Source organism: Pelophylax lessonae (assembly GCF_965119305.1).
Source record: "Pelophylax lessonae genome assembly, chromosome: 2".
NCBI classification, from domain to species: Eukaryota; Metazoa; Chordata; class Amphibia; order Anura; family Ranidae; genus Pelophylax; species Pelophylax lessonae.
Window position 1 is genome coordinate 22,519,942 of NC_138769.1, and position 11,951 is coordinate 22,531,892.

General features: G+C 44.9%; 1 protein-coding gene across 1 annotated transcript in view; it reads left to right on the plus strand.

Annotated features, from left to right (window-relative positions):
* The window catches only part of GRAMD1C (GRAM domain containing 1C), a 263,253-nt gene extending 251,627 nt beyond the window's left edge, over positions 1 to 11,626 (plus strand). Inside the window, exons 15-18 of the mRNA XM_082245479.1 lie at positions 6,301 to 6,358; positions 7,548 to 7,658; positions 10,730 to 10,832; positions 11,323 to 11,626. Of these exons, the coding sequence (XP_082101605.1) occupies positions 6,301 to 6,358; positions 7,548 to 7,658; positions 10,730 to 10,832; positions 11,323 to 11,403 (353 nt within the window). The 3' untranslated portion in view covers positions 11,404 to 11,626. The remainder of the gene's footprint in view (positions 1 to 6,300; positions 6,359 to 7,547; positions 7,659 to 10,729; positions 10,833 to 11,322) is intronic.
* Positions 11,627 to 11,951: the final 325 nt, after the last annotated feature.

Sequence of the window (11,951 nt, forward strand, 5' to 3'; positions counted from 1 at the left end):
TATTCTTTTATATTTTGTATATATGAAGCATATCCAAAAAAAAAAAATAGCGCTACTACTCTCAGTAGGCTGACCTCTCCTCCGTACATCCCCTCTCAGGGCAGAATCTTTGGTGTATGGTGGGGTAAATACATTCCGTGTCAGTCACTTTTTGTATTTTTGTAGTTTTTTTGCTGAATTCAATTTTTCAAGGGAGGGGGCTGGGGATACAGGAAACCTCCAAAAAGATTGCAGTACCTCTCACAGATTGCAGGGTGGACATCACAAAGGCTTAGGGGTTAACACTTCTGCCTTACAGACCCGGGATCTGCTTAACCGGCCGAGATTCGAACTTTGTATGGGCAGGCTGTATGTTCCAAATTGATTGCTCAACTTTGATACAACCAGCATGCCGGGTTTTACTTGCGATTATCGTTAGCGACATGGTTGCAGGAAGGAAATTCACTCCATGTATGGCCAGCCTAGGTTGAGTCCCAGTAAGAATTATCTGCATAAAGTCTGTGGGTTCTTCATGTACTTGCATGGGTTTCCTGACACACCTCAAGAACATGCTGGTAGGTTACTTGGCTCCAGTCATGCACGATTTTTATTTTTATTTTTTTTTGTGTTACATATTGAAATTCAGGCAAAATTTTAAATATTCAGAGATTCGGATGTATCTGAATTTCAGAATCACAAATAGTAATGAATTTCAAGGAATCCAAAATAAATTATAACGAAATGAAGTTATCAGAATTCGAAAATTTTAATTTGAAAATGAATTTGAAATGGAAACCTATTGCAATACATACAGTAAGGTATGCAAGTGTAAGATGATGATTCCTACTTGGGCTGCTTTATGGAATAGAAAAAAATTGAATAGAATGAATAGAGCCATGCCCTGAAATTTTAAAATGGTTAAAAAATATATATACAGTATACGAATAAGAATAAATAAAACAAATTCCGAAAACAAACCATTCTATCAATATGATGGAACAAAATTATTAATGAAAGAATCCGAAACTATACAAATTTTTTGCATTGTGCGCATCTTTAGTTGGCCCCTGTCTAAAATTTGCACCTTTTTTCAGTAAGTTCTTTAGGTTGCAATGGATCTTCCTCTCATCTTAGCAATTTAGGTCCTTGACCAATATATAGCAGCCACAAGTACCCTATTTTGTACACAGTGCGTCCTTGTCCATTGTCCACCAGCAGGACTTATCTATGTACATTTTTCAGTTCAGAAAATTCCTTTAAAAGATGACCTGTCCTCCAGACAGACATCTGACATAGCTCCTTTTGGACAGACCTTCTGGAAGGGCAACAGTAATCCAACAGGGCAATTCACACTGTCTCCCTCCAGCAAGGCAACTGTAATCCAGCAAAGCAGTGCACAATAGGTCCCTCTAGGGCAGAGCCAGTAAAGGGTAAGATAAAACTCTGGGAAGTTGCTCCACATATTTATCCGCTTCCCTCTGCTCATACCTATCATGTACCTGGTAGAGACCGAGTAAATGAGGGGGCTCCTCTTTGCACCTTCCATCCAACACTCCTGAAGGTGGTGACCGTGTAAGAGGGCAGGGAGTGGGAATTAAGGCAGAGGTACAGGCTGTATCAGATCTGCATTGCTGCCAGATGTGTGGAGCAATGGACTGAGGATCATGGAGCAGGAACAGTTTACAGAAACTATGTTGAGGCACTTGCCGGATGGACACGGTCAGACAGCGGGGTCCTGCTCAGGAGACACAGGTGGAGTTTGGGCACAAACCAATGTCGGGAACAGCAGTGCAGCATAGTACCAAATCAGGAAGCAAAGACTGATTCCAGAGGCAGGTCAGGAGGCAAGCCGGGTCATACACAATAATGCAGAATCAGCAGTTTAGAACTTGGGTAAACAGGAACCAGCTTTCCTTCTGCAGAGGATTGAGTTTAAGATTGTTGGGTACCAGGGTCGTGAAGGGTGTGAATTGTATTTGTGTTTGTTGGGTACTGGGATCAGGAAGGATGTGGATTGAGTTTGTGTGTTAGGAACTGGGGTCATCAAGAGTGTGGATTAAGTTTGTGTGTGTTGGGTACTGGGGTCATGAAGGGTGTGGATTACGTTTGTGTGTGTTGGGTACTGGAGTCATGAAAGGGTGTGGATTACGTTTTGTGTGTGTTGGGTACTGGGGTCATGAAGGGTGTGGATTAAGTTTGTGTGTGTTGGGTACTAGGGTCATGAATGGTGTGGATTGAGTTTGTGTGTTAGGAACTGGGGTCATGAAGGGTGTGGATTGAGTTTGTGTGTGTGTGTTGGGTACTAGGGTCATGAAGGGTGTGGATTGAGTTTGTGTGTGTTGGGTACTGGGGTCATGAAGGGTGTGGATTATGTTTGTGTGTGTCGGGTACTGGGGTCATGAAGGGTGTGGATTACGTTTTGTGTGTGTTGGGTACTGGGGTCATGAAGGGTGTGGATTACGTTTTGTGTGTGTTGGGTACTGGAGTCATGAAGGGTGTGGATTACGTTTTGTGTGTGTTGGGTACTGGGGTCATGAAGGGTGTGGATTACGTTTGTGTGTGTGTTGGGTACTGGAGTCATGAAGGGTTTGGATTACGTTTTGTGTGTGCTGGGTACTGGGGTCATGAAGGGTGTGGATTACGTTTTGTGTGTGTTGGGTACTGGGGTCATGAAGGGTGTGGATTACGTTTTGTGCGTGTTTGGGTACTGGGGTCATGAAGGGTGTGGATTACGTTTTGTTTGTGTTGGGTACTGGGGTCATGAAGGGTGTGGATTGAGTTTGTGTGTGTGTTTTGTACTAGGGTCATGAAGGGTGTGGATTGAATTTGTGTGTGTTGGGTACTAGGGTCATGAAGGGTGTGGATTGAGTTTGTGTGTGTTGGGTACTGGGGTCATGAAGGGTGTGGATTGAGTTTGTGTGTGTTGGGTACTGGGGTCATGAAGGGTGTGGATTGAGTTTGTGTGTGTGTTGGGTACTAGGGTCATGAAGGGTGTGGATTGAATTTGTGTGTTGGGTACTAGGGTCATGAAGGGTGTGGATTGAGTTTGTGTGTGTGTTGGGTACTAGGGTCATGAAGGGTGTGGATTGAGTTTGTGTGTGTTGGGTACTGGGGTCATGAAGGGTGTGGATTATGTTTGTGTGTTGGGTACTGGAGTCATGAAGGGTGTGGATTACGTTTGTGTGTGTTGGGTACTGGGGTCATGAAGGGTGTGGATTAAGTTTGTGTGTAAGAAAAAAGAAGAAAAAAGGAAGGAGTTGCAAATTATGGCTCAAACAAAGATCTGGTGTATTAAAAGTGAAATGTCTTTATTGAGGCAACAATAAGTGATTGAAAAACAACAGCATCAATATATGAAAAAGATAAAAAGGTGTACTCGCAAACACTTGGGTAAAAACCTTGGGTGGTCCTGTCTCATGAAAATCACTGCCTACGTTGTGCTAGGCTCCGCCCACCACCCATCCCGCACTGAACCACAAGGGGGTGAAAGAAACCACCACTGAGATTAGGTAAAGTTCCGATTCCAAAAAATCTTCAAGAAATGACAGCTTATTCTGTAGCAGTTGGACACATAGGGATCCGGCTACAATTGTAGTGGTGATAACTGGGTTGGATAATTCAAAATAGTGGTGAGACCCACAATGAACATGTATAGCATTTTCCGCTCAACCACCATACATACTGGTATATGGACATATGTTTCAGACCATTTCATATGCAAGTTATATTGATAGGAGTTGCAGAGATACAGCAAAGCACAGTGATAGCAGCAGCTTAAAGCAATGCATAAAAAGCAGCATGGGGTGACATGTAGCGATAAATGAGCATTGGGGCTTGCAAGGTGAACATAGACAGTCCGTGTCACTTGCCGGTCGGTGTAGATAAATTACCGATTGCCTCCTTTAGCGGCTATTTTTCATTCCAATTTTAGACATTTGTAAAAGCCGATGGGAGATTGTTGGGACTCTGGACTGATGCTGTTCAATAATGCGTAGTGAAGTCGCAGATAGTAAAGGGTATAGCAAGCCAGTATGGTATTTACTTTGATGTAATGATATTAGTTCATGTGGCCAGCTGACTTTAGTATGTTCCAGTGTGGGCACAGATAGCAGGGACATAAAAGGATGATACTTCAATGGTGACAGTTCAAAGCAGAATGCAAAGCAAGCAACATGAAGTAGCGACAGTGAAAGAGCATTAAGCTTGCAGGATGGGCATACACTGTCCAAGTCGCTTTCTAGTCGGTATAAAATTGACAACCGATTTTCACCTGTGGCAACATTAATGAAAGTCCAAAGTAGATAATGTTGAAACCAAAGGGAAATTGTTTTGGCTTAGGACTGGTGCAGCTCAGCGATAGATGTAGAGAAGGCAGACAATAAAGCAACAAACAAGCCTGTTCTGCAGGTTATATATACATTCTTCTTGTTACTGACCATAGAAGTCTGTAAGTATACGGTTCCATGCAGACAAGGAATGACACAAAGGTAACGATCCTACCTCAGTGCCGGCTTGCGGTTTCGACTGTTAAAGTCTTAGAAAATGTCAGCCATTCATTCTGGGGTCACCCGAAGTTAGTCCTCTATTGTGCCGAGTGCTGAGGTGCTGTTTCTCATGGTGTGGCCGTCAGAGGTGTCCACCAGTAGCTGTAGGAGCTTGCTGCTTTGTTCAAGTGGGTAGAAGCCGGTTCACCGGCGGACGCTGGAGCGATCAGTTCCCGCCGTGTGTGGTTCAAAGATGGTGGGCGGAGTCAGCAGGAGTAGGCAGCGTGTGACGTCGACGCATTTCGCGTGACACAGCACGCTTCTTCAGGACGTACTTGGGAGTCATCACGTACGTCCTAAATACCGGAAGCATGAGAGCTATTGGGCAAAGCTAGTCCCGCTTCCGGATGACGCGTGATGTAGAGACCAGCGACCCCTAGTGGAAATAGGAGAGCTCAACAAGAGAAAAAGAGACACAGTATATTAAAAACCGTGGAAACCATTAATGCATCATAACAAAACTGTAGAGATACGGTTTATCATATTCTCCTACAATACATGGGACCACATATGTGTAACAGATCAAATTAATAGAAGCCTTTTTGTTGTTATGAACCAAATGGAAGCATCATTACAGGTATGGCATTACAGGATGGGGTATATGTCAGAAATAAAGATGATTTAAACGGGGGAATAGTTGTTAGGAACTGGGGTCATCAAGAGTGTGGATTAAGTTTGTGTGTGTTTGGTACTGGGGTCATGAAGGGTGTGGATTGAGTTTGTGTGTTGGGTACTGGAGTCATGAAGGGTGTAGATTATGTTTTGTGTGTGTTGGGTACTGGGGTCATGAAGGGTGTGTATTACGTTTTGTGTGTGTTTGGTACTGGGGTCATGAAGGGTGTGGATTACGTTTTGTGTGTGTTGGGTACTGGGGTCATGAAGGGTGTGGATTACGTTTTGTGTGTGTTTGGGTACTGGGGTCATGAAGGGTGTGGATTGAGTTTGTGTGTGTTGGGTACTGGAGTCATGAAGGGTGTGGATTGAGTTTGGGTGTGTTGTACTGGGGTCATGAAGGGTGTGGATTGAGTTTGTGTGTGTTGGGTACTGGGGTCATGAAGGGTGTGGATTGAGTTTGTGTGTGTTGGGTACTGGAGTCATGAAGGGTGTGGATTGAGTTTGGGTGTGTTGGGTACTGGGGTCATGAAGGGTGTGTATTACGTTTTGTGTGTGTTTGGTACTGGGGTCATGAAGGGTGTGGATTACGTTTTGTGTGTGTTGGGTACTGGGGTCATGAAGGGTGTGGATTACGTTTTGTGTGTGTTTGGGTACTGGGGTCATGAAGGGTGTGGATTGAGTTTGTGTGTGTTGGGTACTGGAGTCATGAAGGGTGTGGATTGAGTTTGGGTGTGTTGTACTGGGGTCATGAAGGGTGTGGATTGAGTTTGTGTGTGTTGGGTACTGGGGTCATGAAGGGTGTGGATTGAGTTTGTGTGTGTTGGGTACTGGAGTCATGAAGGGTGTGGATTGAGTTTGGGTGTGTTGGGTACTGGGGTCATGAAGGGTGTGGATTGAGTTTGTGTGTGTTGGGTACTGGGGTCATGAAGGGTGTGGATTGAGTTTGGGGTGTGTTGGGTACTGGGGTCATGAAGGGTGTGGATTGAGTTTGTGTGTGTTGGGTTCTGGGGTCATGAAGGGTGTGGATTGAGTTTGGGTGTGTTGGGTACTGGGGTCATGAAGGGTGTGGATTGATGTTGAGTTTGTTGGGCAGTTTGTGTTTTTGAGTTTATACATTTTTTGTTTGTGTATTTATTAATTTTAATTTATTTTGTGCTTGCAGGCAAAAGAAAAGATGGTATCCGAAGAAATAACATTATCATTATTGTTATGAGTGTTTTGTGAGTATCTACTGGAGATGTCCTGGGACAAATGGGGATAAATCCTTAACTTAGTTGTGGAGTCAAAGGATCCCCTGTTGTCTATAAGCTGTTCTAGAGGACATATAGAAAGTTTATTTAATTCTATCATTAAAAACAGTCCACCAACAAGAGACTATTTACTGCCTCCAGACCACCTTCTGGGCACACCTCCCCAGGGATTGGCCAGGGCATAGTAAATATTCAGGCTATAGTCATTTGAATTTCTTGTCCTAAGCTCTGGAAGCTTATCTCAAAGAGCACTTCTGCATGGCAATCAATCAGCTTCAGTCTTTCATTTTCAAAGCTTAAAGAGGAACTTTAAGAAAAAATGTCAAAGCTTAAAGAGGAACTTTAAGAAAAAATGGTAAACAGAAAGTGACTTAATTGAGCTAATATGGCCATGTGACATATTTGGACAATACCATTGACCAAATATGGCCATATTTGGTCAGTGGTGTCAAGAACCAAACTGGACCCAACCTGTACTCATCCTTGGTCTTGAGCAATTCATGGAGCACGCCTGACCTTTTGTAGCATGCCTGTAGTCTGTTGGGAATTTGCAGTCTCTGAAAATATGTGGCCCTTTGATGATGTTAGGAGCTGCACTTGAGGCCCCTTAAATCGAGAAAGTTGACCACTGCTGCTTTATGACCTCTTCCTTAATTTTAGTACTTTGGAAGGAGAGCGTGTACACCCTCTACTGATTTGTACACAGACATCCGTAGTGATAGGCTCAGCAGCTGCTGTGTATTAATGACCTTTTTAGAGTCCCAGTTGCTTATAGAAAGAGTCATGGCATGACTGGACTGCAGATCATATCTGTTATCCGAAGCTAATTTTATGACCTTGGACCCGGACTGTGTACTGATGGTGGGTGGATGGGAACTGGCCTGCATACAAGATTGAGCCTGTGCTTAACCCCAAATCATTGAGGCATGCTAGATTGACATACAGTAATATGGTTTGAGAGGCCACATCTTTGCACTTTAAAAAGACCCTTTCACAACTTAAAGCCCAACTCCGGGGAAAATGTAATATTTTACCATGTAGTAGGGCTGTGCTTGTCTAGGGGAGAGTTGAAAAACTTGCCTGATGGTATTGGACTCTGCTCCGGTGATCTGTGTCTACTGTGAACATAATGTAACTCTGCTGTCTCTTAACCCACCAGCCTGGTTTTGCTTGTCGTGCTCAACATTACACTGTTCCTCAAACTGTCAAAGATCGAACATGCCGCACAGAACTTCTACCATGTTCACATCCAGCCAGAGAAATCCAGCAGGTAGGACGAGTTTTGTGATCACTTTGTGTGTTCCCATAATATGCAGTGTCCTGTACAGAGACCACTGAGCCAGTCCGTCTCTGATCCAGAGGAGCTTACACTCTAAAGTCCCCTCCACAGTCACACACTATTATTTTTGTACATTTATGTAGCTCTGGCATATACTGCAGTGCTGTACAGAACATTGAGCCAGTCACATCCATCTCTGCACCAGAGGAGCTTACACTCTAATGTGCCCAGCCAGTGCCTGGACAAGGATTTGGCTGCACAGTCAATAATTATAAATAATTACTATAACCAAATTATTATTTTATATAGCTCTCACATATGCCGTAGTGCTGTACAGAGAACACTGAGCCAATCACATCAGTCTCTGCACCAGAGGAGCTTACACTCTAATGTCCCCCCACAGTCACACACTTAGTATTATTCATTTATGTAGCTCTGACAGATTCTGTAGTGCTGTACAGAGAACACTGAGCCAGTCACATCAGTCTCTGCACCAGAGGAGCTTACGCAGGAATAGGCCCCCCCAGTCACACACTATTATTATTATTATTATAATACACTGAGCAAAATTATAAATACAACACTTTTGTTTTTGCCCCCATTTTTCATGAGTTGAACTCAAAGATCTAAGACTTTTTCTATGTACACAAAAGGCCGATTTCTCCCAAATATTGTTCACAAATCTGTCTAAATCTGTGTTAGTGAGCGCTTCTCCTTTGCCGAGATAATCCATCCACCTCACAGGTGTGGCCTATCAAGATGCTGATTGGACAGCATGATTATTGCACAGGTGTGCCTTAGGCTGGCCACAATAAAAGTCCACTCTAAAATGTGCAGTTTTACTGTATTGGGGGCTCTGAAAACCTGTCAGTATCTGGTGTGACCACCATTTGCCTCACGCAGTGCAACACATCTCCTTGGCATAGAGTTGATCAGGTTGGTGATTGTGGCCTGTGGAATGTTGGTCCACTCCTCTTCAATGGCTGTGGGAAGTTGCTGGAATACGCTGTCCTATACACCGATCCAGAGCATCCCAAACATGCTCAATGGGTGACATGTCCAGAGAGTATGCTGGCCATGCAAGAACTGGGATGTTTTCAGCTTCCAGGAATTGTATACAGATCCTTGCACCATGGGGCCGTGCATTATCATGCTGCAACATGAGGTGATGGTCGTGGATGAATGGCACAACAATGGGCCTCAGAATCTCGTCACGGTATCTCTGTGCATTCAAAATGCTATCAATAAATCATTGACCATAACATACGCCTGCCCATACCATAACCTCACTGCCACCATGGGCCACTCCATCCACAATGATTACATCGACAAACTGCTCACCCACACGTCGCCATACATGCTGTCTGCCATCTGCCCTGTACAGTGAAAACCGGGATTCATCCGTGAAGAGAACACCTCTCCAAAGTGCCAGACGCCATCAAATGTGAGCATTGCCCACTCAAGTCTGTTACGATGACGGACTGCAGTCAGGTGGGGACCCCGATGAGGACGACGAGCATGCAGATGAGCTTCCCTGAGACGGTTTCTGGCAGTTTGTGCAAAAATTCTTTGATTATGAAAAGCGATTGTAGCAGCAGCTGTCCGAGTGGCCGGTCTCAGACCATCTTGGAGGTGAAGATGCTGGATGTGGAGGTCCTGGGCTGGTGTGGTTACACGTGGTCTGCGGTTGTGAGGCCGGTTGGATGTACCGCCAAATTCTCTGAAACGCCTTTGGAGACGGCTTATGGTAGAGAAATGAACATTCAATTCACGGGCCACAGCTCTGGTGGACATTCCTGCAGTCAGCATGCCATTTGCACGCTCCCTCAAAACTTGTGACATCTGTGGCATTGGGGCTGTGTAATAAAACTGCACATTTTAGAGTGGCCTTTTATTGTGGGCAGCCTAAGGCACACCTGTGCAATAATCAGGGGCGTAACTACAGGGGTTGCAGGGGTTGCAATCGCTACCGGGCCCCATGCTCCAGGGGGCCCGGTAGCAAACCAGTGGGTGAACTTCCAGGATCGCAAAGGTCACACTTGCGACCGGACCCTGGCATTGCACCACTGTGGGGAAGCCCCAAGATTGCAGGAAGTGGGCCCACAAGATTGCAGGAAGGGGGCCCACTGCAGAACTTGTGAAAGAATCCTGCTGCGGGACCGTAATAAAAGGCCATGCAACGAGTGTAAAGAGCCCCAGGATTAGTGGGAAGAGCCCTGGGCTTGAAGGTAAGGGCCCCGGCCAGGGGTCTGGGGGGCCCTTCATGGTTTCTTGCATCAGGGCCCTGAAGGTTCTAGTTACGCCTCTGGCAATAATCATGCCGTCTAATCAGCATCTTGATATGCCACACCTGTGAGGTGGATGGATTATCTCGGCAAAGTAGAAGCGCTCACTAACACAGATTTTGACAGATTTGTGAACAATATTTGAGAGAAATCGGCCTTTTGTGTACACAGAAAAAGTCTTAGATCTTTGAGTTCAGCTCCATGAATAATGGGGGCAAAAATAAGAGTTGCATTTTTATAATTTTGTTCAGTGTAATACATGTATAAAGGCTCTGACATATTCTGTAGCGCAGCACAGAGAACACTAAGCCCGTGACGGTCTCTGTGAAAAAGGAGCTTACGCTCTAATGTCCCCACCCCCACAGTTACACGCTATTACTATTATTAATTTATAAAACTCTGACATATACCGCAGTGCTGTACAGAGAACACTGAGCCAATCACATCAGTCTCTGTACCAGAGGAGATTCTCGTGTCTTATCGGCACTCTCGTCTGGGTTTTCTTGGTGAGATCTGGAAGATGTCTGTCCAGCATTTCGGCTGTACAAGCAGTCAGTTACTTGTTACTTGTCTGTTTTTAAACTCCACAATCCTTTTTTGGGGTTCTTGGAAGAAAGGGGAGAAGACACCATTTAGGTTCATTGAGGGAACTGAACCCAGGGCAGCAGTGCTGCAACAATTCAGACCTCGATTCCATATAGCCTGTATGTATTTTAGAATTTTTGTCCTTAATCTGTTTGTATTAGAATGTTCAATGGATCGTTTGGATCTTTCCAGGTTACACTCCAGCACTGTGGGACGAGGAGGCGAGTCTCAAAATAACCATCTTGGACCCGGACTGAAGGGTGTCCTACAGGACTCCATTAGCACACTTGAACAGGTAATCATGGGGGGAAAATGTACTGCTTTACCCCAAATAGAGTAGATAGACCCTGGAGCTGTACCAATCTGGGTGGAGCGCAAATACCTAAAGAGCAGTTCCACTAAAAGCTGAACCTTATTCAGATATTAAATACAGACAATAATGCAGCTGTGTGTGTATGTGTGTGTGTGTATGTGTGTGTATATGTATATATATATATATATATATATATATATATATATATATATATATATAATGTATGTGTAGCAGGCCTGTTACCTGATGTGGGTCTGCCATCGGTACCGGTTACTTCTCCAGCCCATGTCGGCAGAGGCCCTGGGTGTGAGCACTGAGACATCGACAACTCCACACTTGAGGCCCCCATTTAAAAATAAAAAAATCTAGGCGACCACTATTGGGCTGGATGTCCTCCGGCCAAGAAATGAGCGCTTTATAACAGTTTGTAGTTTCTGCTAAATTTATCAACTTCTTTGTTTTTCTCTTCCAGCTAAAGAATTCCCTCCTGCTTCTCCAGAAGAGCTTCGACCTCATGAACAAGACGAACAGTGAAGGGGATTCTGGGAGTTAGCCAGCACCGCCATCGCCTTTTCCATACTACGAGCCGGCCTTCTCGGGAGTGACGGCGGCAGTCTGACACCCTCCTCCTGACAGCGGCTGATGGCGGAATACATCCAGGAACATTTCTAAACCCCTCCAGCAGAGGGCGATGTCCGGCGTTTACAGCGGGGCGGTCTGGTTTTCTATGAAGCTGCTAGAAGAGTGTGTGTGTCGGTGTGTGTCTATGTGGACTTCCAGCCTTCCATTTTTTTCTTTTTAAATGACGTTTTGTAGGAAGAGTTTTCATTGTGTCCGACGTCTGAAGACCAACCCAGAGAACCGTTTTCCGTTCTCCCTTTCCGGAAACCTTAAAAATGTTCCCGTTTCGGGGGCATACTTGAAGCCAGGTTCTGGCAGGGGTGGGATCTTTGTGAAGCCAGAGCCTCTGATTGGCTGCCTGAACACAAAAGGAGATGGCAGCAACAAATGGGCATTATGGGGGATGGTTGTGGACAATTTAGACTACAGCGTTGCAGTAACACACATTGCATGCGTTGTGGTGCGATTCATTGTCAATGG